Raw genomic sequence first — 17,122 nt, 5'->3', positions numbered from 1 at the left:
AATATCAAATATAAAAATTTATAAAACACTACATTTTAGACTCTTACGGTGTTTAAAAAGGGTGAAAATGGAATAGCTAAGCTTTAAAGTGTCCTGTGAGTAGGTAATATTGATACCAATAAATGCCTAAAATCCTTTGAAAGTGACCCATTGTTTCAAAGCAAGTAACTGGTTATATATTTATTTGCTGACAGATTGTTTGGGGCTTGTTAGAGAAAGAGGGATGCTTTTTTACTTCCTTTAATACTAAGTGAAATGAAAACCATTGGTTTTATTTAATGCAATATAGATATAAAACCATGTCTACCAGTTCTAAACTATCTTAGTTTACAGGGTATTTTAATTTATTGCAAGGAAATCTAACATGTTATGATTGAAATTACTGATGGCTCCAAAGTGAGAAAGAATCTTAATCATTATATTAGTTTTGATGAAAGAACAGCAAATTATGGCCCAAGGGCAAAATCTGGCTATTTTCCTACTTTGGTTTAATAAAGTTTCATTGGAGTAGAGTCATGCCTATTCAGTTACTTATTGCTTAAGGTAACTTTACTGCTATACAAGTAACAAAGAATGTTCCCTTTGGTAGCAGGCATACTGAAACTGGAATGATAGAGACATTAGCATGGCCTTTGCACAAGGGTGACCTGAAAATTTATGAAACACTACATACTTTCAAAACCAAAAGCAACAGAAGTTCACCTAGCCTAAAATCTTAGTACGTGCTCCTTTAAAGAAAGAATTTCTTAATGTTTTATTATTTAGGACATTGTGTGAGATTTATGTCAAGTTTTTCCTCTAATGTTTCCCAGTTACTCAGAGTGGAGTTAAGAAGGCTTGTGAAGTAATGAGTGAGGACACAGTGGTGTTACTCAGATACCAGTGCCATGTCTGCTGAGTTGTATTCTTTATGCTTTGGTTTGTTTGTTTGTGTATTTGTTTTTATTGGTGTGGCTGATTGGCTTGTGGGGAAAAGTTATGTGTCTTTTTTGGCAAAAATGATTTGCTATAGGGATGAATCATGGATAGTAGAGACTTAAATTTTAAGTTTCATAGTCTTAATGGAAAATAAAAGACAAAAACCATCATCTACCTGAGCATTGATCTTTCTGAACAGTTTGGCTCCTTTATGGTTTTGTGTAATCCTGTGAAACAATACAAATAAGTGGACCGCCAATGTTGCTTACTTTCACAGGTCTATCATGACAGATCTCTACTACCTCAGCCAAACAGATGGAGCAGGGGATTGGCGTGAAAAAGAGGCCAAAGATCTGACAGAGCTGGTCCAGCGGAGAATAACATATCTCCAGGTAAGAAGGTTAGATTAAGAAATAATTCTTGAGTGGAAAAAAATCATAATAAAATACAAAGTGAAAATAACTTTTGCTTTTTAAAAGTTTTTCTAGTACTTTTTTGAAAAATTAATTACTCACTTTACATATTTATTCAAAGAAAGAATGTTTTATACCTCATGAGTACAGGAGTAGTTCAAAGTGTCTCAAAATGCTCTAAAAGGAGCTACTAGTTTGCATTTTTACAAACTATACAGTTGTGAGCATGCTGTATTTTGTAGGAAATACTTATTTGCATTTTGACAAAGGAGAAGCCAGGAAAGTTTATGGAGGATGCATTATCTGAACCTAACTGTGAAGGTGGTCAGGTCTGATTTCACAACAAGAAATGAAGGCGAAGGATAAACTAGATGAAGTATATGTTGGAAACAGTGACCCATAGCAGGAAAAAGTAATACAGGATCCCAGATGTGAGCTGAACTCTTTAGTTTGTCTGGAGTTTTAGATTGTATGAAAAATGGGTATGGAAATCTGCAAAGAAGTTGAAGAGCTTTATTATAGAAGGTAAACTTTATGGTATATAAACATTAAATGATTATGGAAAGATACTTATTTTATGGATGTCATTTTGACCAGAAGTAAAGACTGATCAAGCTGTTAAAGGCCTTTTATGTCTTTTGTATGTGATCTTTTTAAACTCTTATTGATATGGATATATAGTCTTAGATATTTGTAAGGAAAACCTTTTGAATTTTATTTTATTGTTAATATTCTGTAGATACTATCTGGTTTTGGTTTCACAACATCCTGGTTTTCTTTGTTCTCCCCCACTCCCACCTACCCACTCCACCCATGCCTTCCCTAGTGCTAGGAATTAAACCCAGGGCCTTGAGCCACAGTAAGCTAGTGACAACCTATTTTAAAAATAGTTTTTGTACATAAAAGGTACAACAAATGACAGAACCTAAAAGTACTATTTTAGTTTAACTCTATTAGTGTTTGAAGAGACTAGAAGCAGCAAAAGCATACAGGACAGGGAGATTGTAGCACAGGCAGGAAGAATTGAGAAGTGGTGAGAGTCTGCACTGAAGTGGAGACAAACTTGGAGGGACTGGAGAAATAGAATCAGTAGACCTTTCTAAGTAATTGAAGGAGCTGAAATGCTAGGAATAGAAGTATCTTCAACTGGCATAAGTTGAGAGAAAATTGTTTTGAGGAAAAAACAGCAAATTAATAGAGACATTTAAAATGGAACAAGAGATGCTTTAAGATGAAATAAACATAAGATGTCCTCCACTCAGTCCTTTTGTAATTCTGTGCTAGCATAGTTTCCATGTACAAGAACCCTTTAAGATTAGAAGTGGGGGCTGCAGAGATGGTTCAGCAGTTAAAAGCACTGGATGTTCTTCAAAAGGTCCTGGGATCAATTCCCAGAAATCACATGTCAGCTCACAACTGTCTGCAAGTCCAGTTCCACAGACCCTGACACCCTCAAACACCAGTGCTCATAAAATAAAATAATGATAAATAATTAAATAATTAAATAAATAAAATTAAAAAATAAATTATTTAAAAAAAAGATTAGGAGCAAAGGGACAGCCCATGATATGCTTCTGTTCATTTTAAGCATCTGTTTTCATACAGGTAAATGGGGATGATCAAGTGTTTAGGGGGTCACTAAAAACCAACTTGGTGTCAGCATATTCTCTGAGTCTCATATTCCCATGACCATTCATTAGAGGAGTCAGCAGAATGAGAACCATTTTACCTCCTACAGGGGAGAGGTAGTTGTCTCCTATCTACTGGATCTTCATTTAGTGAGCTGTGGACAGGTGGCGGCACAAAACCATCATCTCCTTTTATTAGTAATACAGAAATAACAGTGGTTTGTGAGCTTCCACATATTCATTATACTTTCAGCATCTGGATTTAAAGTATGGCCAGGTCATCATCAGCTCACACACTGTAACAAGTGCCTGCCACTTGCTTTATTTTTTTCTCTCTCTCTTTAGAAAATCTACTCTTTGGGTCACATTGTATGTATCAATATTTCATTACTTTTAACTCTGAGTCATACTACATTTGTGGGTGCACCACTGGTTGGTTGGTTGGTTGGTTGTTTTTGCCTTTTGAGAGACATTTAGTATCTCCATTTCAAGGCTGTTATGAGTAAACTCTTTTTGCGCATCCATCCACAAATGTTGACATGGGCTTATGCTTTCATTCTTTTTCTTTAAATACCTAAGAGTAGGATGTATGCTTATATATTTTTTCAGATTGAGGAAAGTTTATCAGATCTTCATTCATTCTTCCTTTTTTGCCTTGAATCCCAAATTCACAATTACAGAAGTGGACACATTCACAATACTTTTGCTTTTTATAAGTTGTTTTCTGTAGTAATTCAAATGCTCATGAATTTAATTTTCAACAATTAATAGATAAAGAAAATATCAGATAGTCATAGTTTTAGCTTCATCATCTTTATTGAAAATCTAATTTATTATATCTCCTCTGGTCCTCAATGGGAAGGATGTAATACAGGAAATACTTAGATATCTATCCAGAACAATCCTCAGAATTCTAATCTTTGCTACTGGTGCATCTAAATATTCCAGAACAATTATACCAGTACTTAAAATATTGTATGTAATATGTTTTTCTTCTTTTTTAAATTGAAAGATAGATTTTTCATGTAATTTACTCTGGTTATGGTTTTCCCTTCCTCTGCTCCTCCCAGTCCCTCTCACCCTCCCCTCCCATCTCTGTCTACCTCTTCTGTCTCTCATTAGAAAACAGGCATCTGAGGGATCATAATATATATAATAAGATAAAGCAAAAACAAACAGAAGGAAAAGAGCCCCCTAAAGCTGTAAGCCACAGGTATAGGTGCAGAGACCCACTCATCAGCACACTTAAGGAATCCCATAAAAACACAAAACCTGAAGCCATAATATATGGGCAAAAAATGAATAAAATTAAACAAAAAGGAAAGGAAGAGTCCTGACATGACATGAGGAAGCAAGGCCCCTCCAAAGATGCCTGTGAGTTTGTTTTTGTCAGCCATCTCTTAAACTAGTTCTCCCACATCCTCCAACAGTATAGTCAATCTTATTGTAGCATTTTGTATGTTTTTAATCGTAATCCATGGGTTTGGTTTGTATTTTCTTTTGACTGTAGTTGGATATCTCTTTATTTGATTATTTACCATTTTTGTGTTCTATACTGAGTGCATGTTTGTGTGTATGAATGTATGTAGCAGTGCACATGCACTTGGGATGGGCAGGGGACACTCCTCAGGTGCTTATCACTGGTTTGTTTTGTTTTCCTTGAGACACACCATCGTGCCCATTTTCTTCACATCAGTTCTGGGGATCAAACTCACGCTAGGAAGGCAAGCCAGATAAGCTGTCTTCCTAATCCCCTTACACCTTCTTTAGCGAAGTATCTGTTCAAGTCTTTTGGTCAACTTTTTATTGAGATATTTGTTTTCTTATGATTGAGTTATTGTGGTGGATAGCCCTAGCCTCTTGTTGTCATGGTAATTCCACTCCTGGGAGGGGATGCGAAGGAGGAGTGAATCTTGTAAACCTTCTGTCCAATCAAATTTGTTAAATAAAGGCTACAGCCAGTGATTGGGCAGTGGAAGAGGAGTGGGAGGAGCCAGAGGCAGGGAAAGGGGATAAGAGGAGGAGAGCCATTAGAGTACGGAGGAGTTGGCAGTTGGTGGAAGCAGAGGGAGTTGGTGGAAGGAGAGAAGACGAAGAAGACCCTGACCTAGGAAACCGCAAGTTGTTAAGAGCTCTCTTAGCCGGGGAATAGTGTAGTTTAATGGTAAATCTGCCCAATCTAGGCATGCAGCATTTGTTTGATATTTATTGACTTGTGTCTTTTCTTCTATGGACTTCCTATGGGCAAGAGATTTACCGCAACAAGTTATTGAGGCTCTTTATTCTCCATATGAGTCTTTTATTATTAATCTAGAAATCTTTTCTTCCAGTCTGTAGCTTAACCATTCCTTTTATCTTCTGAGAGGAAGATATGGATGTTTCCCTGTATTGTCTGTATATGTACCATGCACATGCTTGGCACCTGCAGTCCAAAAGACAGGGTCAGATTCCTGGGCAAAGTAGTTACAGGCAGTTGTCAGTCACAATGTAGGTGCTAGAAATTGTACCTGGGTCCTCTGGAAGAGCAGCCACTTGAATTAGAGCTTTATGCATGCCAGGCAAGCACTCTGAGATGGAACCTTTGCGTCTTCCATTCTAGTTTATAATTGGGCTGTTACATTTAGGTCTGTGATATATATGGAGTTAAGATATGAACCAAGAATTCGATTCCATTTTCTTGCTTATTTGAGCTATTGTTTCAAAGTCTTGCTTTCTCCTCATTACTTTAATGCTTTTGTTGAAAGTCAGGTAATAGAGTCCTGATAATACCATACCATTTAGGTTGCCATAGGTTTGCAATAAGTATTAAAATTGGATAGTATGATTTCTCTAACCTTGTTCTTCTTTTCAAAATATTGTCATAAATTCTTCACATTTTATTTATATTCTACAATTAGCATATCTTAGTATTGCAAGTATGTAAAATACAGTTTAATTTTGTATATTGATTTTATATCTTGCAATTTTGCCAAAATCACTTACTAGATCAAGTAAATGTTTTGTAGATTTTATCAAATTTTCTATATACATTACTATGTCATTCGCTTTTATTTCTTCATTTTAAAAGTTGGTGACATTTGGCAATAGTCTTTATAATTCTTACTTTTGAGTAGTTTACTTTAGGCATGGTTTACAGTAAACTGAAAATTTAGCTCCTCCAAAGTTCTTGCCAAAGTGGTTTCACAGTTTAGACATTTTTGGCAAGAAAATAAATATTTCTTGACATGTTTAATGGGTTTCTGAATTTGTGATACTGTGCTTACTATAGCTCACTACATATTATTTTAAGTATTTCTTATATGATCACATCTTCTCAGTTATCAATAATAAAAAGGTTTTCTGTAATTTATTATATTAAGTCACAGAATTGCATATGAAATGGTTAACATCTGTGGTTCTAGAAGTGGAATAGCTGGTACTATTGCTGTTGTCACTTTCTACCTAGTTCATCTCAGAGTGTGCCAACATACCTAACAAATGTCTTATTCTTTTAACTTGAACGTAAGCTGAGCTGCAATCGACATTCTTCAGCTTTTGATGTATTTGTTCAACATCTTATTGTAAAAGTTCCCCAGAAGTAAGAAGTGATATTGTAATTCTAAAACTGACTATGTCATACATATTGTTGAGTGACAAATCTTAAATCATACTCCCACATGCCCTGTGATCAGTTAAAACAGAATGATCTCACTGCAATGCTGAAAAGATTTTAACAGTTAAATTAACATTTGAACCAAGGCCCTTAAAGAGATGGCAAAAGCATTCATTGTGAATCCAAACAATGTGACTGCTTAGTAAAATAGAAAATGCAAATAGAAAGTAGAGTCTTATCATACCAAAACCCAGGAAAATCTCAATTTAAATGATGAATGACAATCAGCAGACTCCACAAGAGACAGCACAGGTGTTGGGATTGTCTTACAAAGATTTTACAAAAACTGTAATACTACAGACTCTCCAGTAGCAGTTAGAGGCTTGAAACAAGGGAAAAATATAGAAAGCCTCAATAAAGAAATAGATGATAGAAGAAAAAACTGAGTGGAAATGTTAATGGTGAAAACATGGTGACTTCCAGTAGCTCAGTACTGTAGCTGTAGCCAAGAAAAGAACTGGTGCACTGGAGGCTAAAGCAGTAGAAGTTCAGCCACTGAAGCAGCAGTGAATGAAGACTGAAGAGATTAGCAGACGCCTAGGGACATTTGGAACAGGAACAAAACATGTTTATATTTTCATCCTTGAAAGCCCAGAAAAGAATTGGGATTAAAGATTGAAGAAAATATTTGAAGGAATGCTAATTTATCATCACTCCTATTTAATATCAATACTAAATTTTTTTGAACTACAAATTATTACCTTGTTAATGAGAAGTCACAGAGAAGAAGAACATCTTTATAATTCACACATCAAACAAAGTCTTGTATGTAGCATGTATTGCAACCTCTCATTCCAATAACAAGAAACAATCTCATTGGGAAATAGGCACAAGTTTTCAACAGACAACTTCATATAAGATATATTGATTAGAAGTAAGCACAGGAAAAAATGTTTAGTAGCTGTTGAGGGAATACAACTTAAAGACATGAAGAGCTAACACCTGTCAGGACAGAAAAAAGGGAAACAAAACAAACTGAAAATACCAGGTGCGTTAAGTAACTAGTTCTCATTGGTTGCTCGTGAGAAGCTAAAATAGCACAACTATCCTAGGAAAGTTTGCCAGTTTCCTATACTAGTTGTATATAACCCTGCCATATGACCCAGCAAACACATTCTTTTGCATAGAAAAATTAATACTTATGTCCACACAGAAACCTATTCATGCTCATAGTAACTTAATTTTTAATAGCTTCAAAGAAAACAACCCAAGTGTCACGCATCCAATAGACCAATAAACTATAGTACAGTGGGAGCAACACAATTAGAGGACTTACTACTCGTTAGCAAAATGAAATGAAGCACCTCCATTTGAATGGATCTCAAAAGCATCATACTGACTGGTGAAAAACCATCTTCAAAAGCCAAGTACTGTTGTTACTTTTGTATAGAGAATAAGTCCGTGCTTTCCAGGGATTAATGTCTGGAGAATACAACTCTGGAGGATTAACAGGATCTGGAGAGATAGCTCATCAGCTAGGAATGAATACTCACTGCTCTCACAAGGACCCAGCTTCATCTCCCAGTACCCACATGGCAACTTACAAACATCTGTAACTTCAGTTCCAGGGGATCTAACACACTCTTCTGGCCTCTGTAAGCACCAGGAATGCACGCACGCGCACGTACACCCTCCCCCCCCCACACACACACACATAAAATACGTCAAAGGGGGTAACATAAGGTTTTCACCTTGTTTTTTGTTTGTTTTGATGGAACAGTTAGTATCCTGATTCTGATTTCACAAGTCAGCACATGTTTACTATCAGAGTACATGTAAAAACTGTTAAAATAGGGGACTAATGAGATGGATTAGTAGGTGAAGAGGCTGCCATCAACCCTGATGACCTAAGCTCAATTCCTGGGACCCATTTAGTGGAAGGACAGAGCTGACTCCGTAGGTTGCCTTCTGACCTCCACATGTACATTGTGGCAAAGAGAAGCTATTGCTGCTTGAGAATAAATTTCTCTGAACTCACTCAAATACTATTTTTTTTAAGGGGAGAAGCATTTAAGAGCACTTTCTGTTTTCAAACTACCTTCCCATAATTAACAGTGTTCTATCTAACTAATTCATTTTACTTTTTTTACTGTTCATAATTCTTTAACATCATATCTAAACAATTTAACACACAATATGTTGTTGTGCACCTTCCACAAAGTTTCCCCCAAGGAGAACTTATTATTCAACTACAGTACATTTTCAAAACAAAAAAAAAGATATAACAATACGATTAACTAAATTCCAGGCTTTGTATATATTTTCACTTTTTAAAAATTTTATTTTTTATTTATACCTTTATAAAACTTTATTATTTTTTATGGGGGTGGACAGGGAAAGAGGGAAGGAAGGAGAGAGGGAGGGAGGGAGGGAGGGAGGGAGAATGAGAATGAGAATGAGAATGAGAATGAGAATGAGAATGAGAATGAGAATGAGAATGATGAGAATGAGAATGAGACTGAGACTGAGAGAATAAAATGGCAGAGTCCCTGGACAGGAAGGCAGTATCATGCAGTTTCTTGTGCTGTTGCTTCATCATTTTCTTCCTCCCTAAGGTAGAGCTTCTCTTCACTCTTCTCCCCTGCCACTCCTTTTCCTTCTTGTTTTCCTGCCTCCCCCACCCACACAACCCTTGAACCTACCACATTGTTTTTGTAGTCTTGGTTTTTAGGTAAGGAAGTCTAATGAAGATAGAGGACCTTCCTGAAGTTTTATCTTAATTTTCTAAGCATGCTGTTTTTATTTTTACCACTTCAACTGGGAATTGGATTGTAAACTTGCAGAGAGAAGTTAAAGTGTTTAAAGAATTAACCTGCACAGTTTTATAAAAGGTGAGCAGGAGTTGATGTAATGTTTCTTCTGCTTTTGAAGGAGTTTGGTTTGCATCAAATACTAGAGTGAGACCTTAGGCTGGATATGCCTCACTAGTCTCTGCCCTTCTTGTGGCCCTTATCAGAGCAAATTACTACCAAGACTGCCTGGTGTAGAGATCTCCCGAGAGTGCTCTTACAGAAGTTACCTGGAATAGCTAGAAATGGTATAAGTCTTTCCTAGATCAACAGCAAATGGAAGATTTCTCATTTGTTTGCTACTTTATATTAGATATTTAAGATTTTTTTTTTAGAAATTGGTTTAAAATGTTTGATAGAGATATCTAGGCAAAGAGCTAAAGTCTTTAAAAATATATATGTAAAATAAGCCAATTGCTTCTTTACTGTAAGCTTTTTTCTTTTATATTGAACAGCAACTGTCTACCTTTGATGCAGAGTGCCAACCTGTATACTACGAATCTTGATATCTTTTCTACTGGGTATCTTGATATCTTTTCTTCATTAAGTTTCAACACTTAAATTTTACAGAATACCACAGGGAAATTGATTTTTGAAGCACTTGGTAGCCTGCTTGGGCCTGAGCTGTTGCAGTGCACCGACTACTTGGAACAGATTGTTCTTTGCTGCAGGGGTGGGAGGGACACCTGCTCCAGACCAACTCTGCTAGGAAAGGATTCTTGTTTAATATGTCTAAAGCCAGCCATTTCCAGTCTTGTCTTTTTAAAATGAGAATGCTTTTACTTTCACTTTTATGGCTATTAACTGTGCCCAGAGTCTTCATTTTAATTACCAGCATGCAGCATTTCAGTTCTCTTAGTTGCTTCATTACATTTTCTGCATTGGTTTTGAAAATAATTTTAGAGAAATAAAATTAGCTTGTTTCCAATACAATGAAATGCTTTTGCCACCATATTAATGAATCTTTTCTTCATTACCAACACCAAGCTAGATATTGCAAATCTTTTTAATCAAACAAATTTAAAAATTGTTTATAGTCTTGTGATTAGAGGATACAAACAGAACAATAAAATTTAACTTACCTGGTTTCTTTTTACCAAGCTTTCTTCCTTAGAAAGAGGAGCTGTCTGTGTCTTAATGCCTTCCACTGTAAGGAGTGTTCTTAAGAGGGAAGTGGAAGGTGCCCTTGGATTATGATTCTTAGTTAATGGCCTATAAAAGTAGCCAACTTTGTGCTCTTAGTTTGCATTTCTTGCAGCCTCTTATATTGAAGATATCTTGGAGAAGGTAGATTGAGAAAAAAAATTCATAATTCTGCCTTGCCACCTATAAATTTAGTGTTGTGAGTGTGAACATCTCTTTTGTTTTTCAGACAGATTCTGCTAACTTAATAGTTACTGAGTTTAAGACATGTGGGGAATATTACATGCCATTTATATTGCCTACATATTTTTATTTGTTCCTTATTTAGCCATTTTTTATAATATTTTGGTCAATTATAAAAAAGTGAGATTTCATTGTAAGTGAAATTTGTACTTCAAAGAGGCTTTTATTTATTTGTGTATGGGGAAAAATCTTAAATAGCAAAAAATCTGTGATTTGGGTGAAAATGTAGCTTGGTGATAAAAGAACTTGGCATGCACAGGGTTCTGGGCTCAGTCCCAGCATATCCAGATTCCACTTACACAGAGTCAAATGGTGTCTCTCAGATGATATGAATAAGTAAGAGCATATTTAAAGTGATTCTGAGTGTATGCTATCTCATTGAGCTTCATAAATGAGTATCTCTGTAGTGAAAGATTGATTGACAGGGAGAGATTGAGAAGTGTGATCATTTTTGTCTCATTTTAAATTATTGAATTGAAGCAAAACTGTGCATTTGAGTTCATGGTAAAGCCTTCACTGGGGGGGGGGGGGGGGGGGGGACAACTCTGAAGCCTCTTCTCCAAAGCTCTTTCATTAGGGTGATTGTCTTGAATTTGTATTTAAGTTAATCCTGTCATTCTAAAATTTTCAGTTATCTTTATTGTAAAGAACTGATTGGTTTTAGGTGGAATCTCAGGGTCATTTTGATTTGCATTTCCCTGATCACTAAGGACTGAACATTTCTTTAAGTGCTTCTGGGCCATTCAAGATCCCTCTGTTGTGAATTCTCTGTTTAGTTCTATACCCCATTTTTTTATTGGGTTGTTTGGTTTTTTTTGGAGGTTAGCTTATTGAGTTCTTCATATATTTTGGATATTAGCACTCTATCAGATGTGTGGTTAGTGAAGATTTTTTTTTCCCAATCTGTAAGTTGCTGATTTGTCTGATTGACTATGTCCTTTACTTTACAGAAGCTAATCTGTTCATGAGGTCTCATCAATTCTTGGTCTTAGCGCCTGAGCCATTGAAGTTCTGTTTAGGAAATCCCTACCCACCCGCCCACCACCTCCCTGCCCTGTGCCCATGAGTTCGAGGCTCTTTCCCACTTTCTCTTCTATTAGATTCAGTGTATCTGGTGTTATGTTGAGGTCCTTGATCCACTTGGACTTGAGCTTTGTGTAAGGTGACAAATACAGATCTATTTTCATTTTTCTACAAACTGACTGCCAGTTAAACCAGCATCAGTTATTGAAGATGCTTTCTTTTGTCCATTGTATATTTTTAGCTTCTTTGTCAAAGATAAAGTATCCATAAGTGTGTGGTTTTATTTCTGCATCTTCAGTTTTATTCCATTGATCACCCTGTCTATCTCTGTACCAATACCATGCCACTTTTATCACTATTGTTCTGTAGTATAGCTTGAGGTCAGGGATGGTGATTTCCACAGAAGTTCTTTTATTTTAAAAGTTGTTTTTGCTATCCTGGGTTTTTTGTTTTTCCATATGAAATTGAGAGTTGCTCTTTCTATGTCTTTGAAGAATTGTGTTGGTTTTTTTGATGGAGATTGCATTGAATCTGTAGATTGCCTTTTGTAGGATGACGATTTTTACTATGTTAATTCTACCAATCCATGGGCATGGGAGATCTCTCCATTTTCTGAGGTATTCTTTGATTTTTTTTCTTGAGAGACTTGAAGTTCTTGTCATACAGATCTTTCACTTGTTTGGTTAGAGTTACCCCAAGGTATTTTATATTATTTAGGACTAATGTGAAGGGTGTTGTTTCCCTATTTCCATTTTCAACCTGTTTATCATTTGTATAAAGGAAGGCTACTGATTTGTTTGAATTAATTTTATGTCTGGCCACTTCACTAAAGTTGTTTATTAGCTGTGTAAGTTCTCTGGTAGAATTTTTGGGGTCACTTATGTATACTGTCGTTTCATCTGCAAATAGTGATACCTTGACTTCTTTACCAATTAATAGTCCCTTGATCTCGCTTTTGTGGTCGTATTGCTCTGACTAGAACTTCGGGTCCTATATTGAATAGACATGGGAAGAGTGGACATCCATGTCCTGTCCTTTATTTTAGTGAGATTGATTCAAGTATCTCTCCATTTAGTTTGACATTGGCTGTTGATTTGCTGCATATTGTTTTTTATTATGTTTAGATGTGGGCCTTGAATTCCTGATCTCTCCAATACTGTTAACATGAAGGGGTGTTGTACTTTGTCAAATGCCTTTTCAGTGTCTAATGAGATGATCATATGATTTTTTTTTCTGAGTTTGTTTATATAGTGGATTATGTTAATGGATTTTCATATATTGAACTAATCTTGCATCCCTGGGATAAAGCCTACTTGATCATGGTGAATGGTCGTTTTGATGTGTTCTTGGATTTGGTTTGTGAGAATTGTATTAAGTATTTTTGCATAGATATTTATAAGGGAAATTGGTCTGAAGTTCCCTTTCTTTGTTGGGTCTCTGTGTGGTTTAGGTATCAGAGTAACTGTGGCTTTATAGAATGAATTAGGTAGTGTTCCTTCTGTTTCTAGTTTATGGACTAGTTTGAGGAGTATTGGTATTAGGTCTTCTTTGATGGTCTGAGAGAATTCTGCGCTAAAGCTTTCTGGGGTAGGGGGTCGGGGTGGGAGTTTTTAATGATGTCTTCTATTTCTTTAGGGGATATGGGCCTGTTTAGATAGTTTACTTGCTCTTGATTTAACTTTGGCATTTGGTATCTGTCTAGAAAATCATTCATTCATCTAGATTTTCCAGTTTTGTTGAGTATAGGCTTTCATAATAGGATCTGATGATTTTTTTTAATTTCCTCAGTTTCTGTTGTTATGTCTCTTGTTCTTTTTTCTTCTGATTTTGTTAATTTTGATACTATCTCTGGGCCCTTTAGTTAGTTTGTCTAGGGGTTCATCTGTCTTGCTGATTTTTCTCAAAGAACCAGCTCCTGGTTTTGTTGATTCTTTGTATTGTTCTCTGTGCCTGTTTGGTTGATTTTTTCCACCCTGAGTTTGACTATTTTCTGCCTTGTATTCTTCTTGTGTGTGTTTGCTTCTTTTTGTTTTAGGGCTTTCAGGTGTGCTGTTAAGTTGTTAATGTAGGATCTCTCCATTTTCTTTATGAGGGCACTTAGTGCTGTGAATTTTCCTCTTAGCACTGCTTTCATTGTGTCTCATAAGTTTAGGTATGTTCTGCCTTCATTTTCATTAAATTCTAAAAAGTCTTTAATTTCTTTATTTCTTCCCTGATCAAGTTATCATTGAGTAGAGAGTTGTTGAATTTCCATGGGTATGTGGGTTTTCTGTTGTTTTTATTGTTATTGAAGTCTATCCTTAGTCACTTGTTTTCAAAAGAAGTAATCCCTTTTTATTACCTGAGAAATACCTACTTGATTTTCTAGATCTTTTATTCTGGTAAACCTGATCTTGTGCTATAAACACAAATACCTTTTTTGTTTTTTCTTATCTCTTATATTTTTTGAATCTTTTATGAAAATCATCTTTTGAATTTTTTATACTTTTAAATATTAGTATTTTAGTAAAACCAAAGATTGTGTTGTCACTTTTTTTGTTTTTCTCACAGCCTTTGTTCCAGTCCCTCAAGTTTCTCTTGTCATTCTCTGCCTTTGAGTCCTTTGCTGAGTCCTTTTACATGTAGACCCTTCTCTTCAGAACCAAACATAATAAATATATTTTTCTGTTATTGATGACATACATGAAAAATTTAGTGCATTTCTTCCAGTAAAACTGGGCACACATTTTTTTGTTGCATATAGATGGCAGTCTTCTTTTAAGTCAAAGCTCTAGGGTCCACACTAAAGGCCAGATGATTGGTTAATTATGTTCTTTCACATTTTTTTGCTTAAGACAGAAGAAATAGAGTGTAGTCTCTAAGAATATTCTGTGTTATCTTTGTATTTTAACTACATTTAAAATGCCTCAAAGAGTTGTTTATCAAAACATATAATGGGGGACATTTTTATTGATATGATTTTTAGGGATATTTAAGTTCTATATCTGTTATGAGTCATAAAAAGGTCAGCAAATAATGTTTATCCACTCCCTTGAGGATTTGCTGAGTCTGTAATACTGCTTCAAACCACTTTAAAACTGTCATTCCCTAGATCCTTGTCTACTGGGATAAAGGCTATGACAGTGCCTTGCTATGCCTAGCTCATTTCCCCTTGTAGTGTTCTTAGTAAACCAGCTTTTTTTTCCCACTCTGTGTGTGTGTGTATGCAGGCACGCACGAGGGTAAGTACATTTCTTTCATTCCTATATGATAATTACATTTTTCTAGTCCTCTCAAGCCTTTTGTGGCTATAATAACGAATAAGATAATTTCCTCTTGAGTCTGTCATGAGTTCGTAGTCAAGTAAAAGAATCTACAATTCTTTTGCTTGATTATGGAAACAACTTGGGCCAAATCTAGTAGAACTTTTTACAGAGTTTTCTCAGATTCACTAATGCTTCAACTCAAGGTTCTTGGTGACGTCAGTTCAGCTTTGATGTAAAGATGCCCAGCTTGCTTTAACACTTGTGCAAGTAAAAGGTGCTTCTAAAGGTAATAATGTTACATATTTCTTTCTTGGATTTCCTTCAGAATCATTTTACAGCCTCCCTATCTTAGCTTTCTAAGTAGGACTTTTATTAACAGACTTGCTGGCTGTGTTAGTCAAGATTCATAGAAATTGTTCTTGATATGTGGGGGACTAGGATTCTATTTCTAAAAGTGTTCATCTTCTTTTACCTTTCAGAGCAAAAAACTGCTTGGAAACCCTGGATAAGAGTCTTAACCAAGACCAGTCATTATGATAGGACAGATGACTAGGAGTATTTACTTACAGCTCATCAACGTTAGAGCAGAATTGAAATTTTACAATGGAAAAAGAGAAATTTTCATACTAGATAAACATTTGCTGTTTTGTGGGGAAATATAAAAATATTAAAGTAGACCTCTTAATTTTAAAAAAGTCACATTTTTAGGATAGCCACAGTACAAGTGTTCTACATTCACTTCTGAGAATTCAGTGTACAGGATTCAGTTCTCTTCTACCGTGTGAGGCCCAGGGATTGAACTCTAGTCGCCAGGCTTAGTGACAGATGCTTCTCTTTACTTATCCGTCACACCTGCTCCTCTGTACCCTTAGTTTCTTGGTGAAAATATAGGCTTTGTTTGTAGCATTCAGAATTCTGGGAATGAATTGATAAAATTACAGCTTTTCCTTTAAGCTGGTTGGAATTTTGTCATAGAATGTGCTGAAGGAATGATGGAACCCCTCTTTCCATCATGACCTTTGAGTGATAGAAAAGGAACAGATTTTCTAATGTAACTGCTTCATTTCACCTTTTTAAAGTGATATTTCCAAAGTAATTTTTTTCTCTGCCGTCTTCCTACATAAGCACATCAAAATTTTACTGAATTTTGTTGTTGGATACCATCTATAAGGCTTGATTCTTTATTTAAATAAGAAATATGCTGAACCAGTTCTGGCTTATTGTATGAATTTTAATACCTGTGACCAAAACAGGAAGTTAACGCTTCTGTCTTTATCTTCTTTGTTTCACTGGCAGAATCCTAAGGACTGCAGCAAAGCCAGGAAATTGGTGTGTAACATCAATAAAGGCTGTGGCTATGGCTGTCAACTCCACCACGTGGTCTACTGTTTCATGATTGCTTATGGCACCCAGCGGACACTCATCTTGGAATCTCAGAATTGGCGCTATGCTACTGGTGGATGGGAGACTGTGTTTAGACCTGTAAGTGAGACATGTACAGACAGATCTGGCCTTTCCACTGGACACTGGTCAGGTAAGGAGCTTGCGTACTATAGCAGATATCTAGTAAGGTCAGATCATCAGATTTTGTCTTCTTCTTGAATCAAATGTAGATAGTATTTTTTTTTTAAATATTGTATAACTAGCTGTAGTGGCACATACCTATAATTCCACTGCTTGAGAGTCTGAGGTGGGAGGATTATGAGTTCAAGGCCAGTCTTGGTTACATGGCAAAAATATGTATCTAAAATAATAAATAAAAAAAAAAATTTAATATTTTATTCAATGTATATTTTTATCTTGATTTAACAAATTTGCTGGTTTTTTTCTCAAGGAGTACAATTTCATATTTTAATAAGGATGATGTAATTTTCATTTTTAAGGTGATATTACTGAATTCATTTACTCTTCATAATTATTTCAGAAAGTTGACCAAGTTTCTCAAGCATAAGAGTTTCAAACAGTAGCATGCTATTTATATTGGAGGGTTGACTTGTTAAAATGGAGGATTCTGATGTAGGCTGTCAGGAGTGGACCTAAGAATTTCATTTCTGAGAAAATTTCTCTA

The 17,122-nt window shown here is 35.6% G+C and overlaps 1 protein-coding gene and 1 non-coding gene across 6 annotated transcripts in view; both read left to right on the top strand.

The window, feature by feature from the left end:
* Fut8 (fucosyltransferase 8) overlaps positions 1–17,122 on the top strand; it is a 199,545-nt gene that overhangs the window by 134,618 nt on the left and 47,805 nt on the right. For all 5 annotated transcript variants that reach the window (XM_076921929.1, XM_076921926.1, XM_076921928.1 and 2 more), the window contains 2 exons: positions 1,196–1,310; positions 16,351–16,588. In XM_076921929.1, coding sequence (XP_076778044.1) covers positions 1,196–1,310; positions 16,351–16,588 — 353 coding nt within the window. The remainder of the gene's footprint in view (positions 1–1,195; positions 1,311–16,350; positions 16,589–17,122) is intronic.
* Positions 574–677, top strand: LOC143437197 (U6 spliceosomal RNA). The gene has a single exon (XR_013106810.1). It is a non-coding gene; the product is annotated as a U6 spliceosomal RNA (small nuclear RNA).

The sequence above is a fragment of the Arvicanthis niloticus genome, chromosome 23, assembly GCF_011762505.2.
Source record: "Arvicanthis niloticus isolate mArvNil1 chromosome 23, mArvNil1.pat.X, whole genome shotgun sequence".
Taxonomy (NCBI): domain Eukaryota; kingdom Metazoa; phylum Chordata; class Mammalia; order Rodentia; family Muridae; genus Arvicanthis; species Arvicanthis niloticus.
The sequence above is the reverse complement of the archived record's forward strand: the minus strand, read 5'-3'. Positions and strand labels throughout refer to the sequence as shown.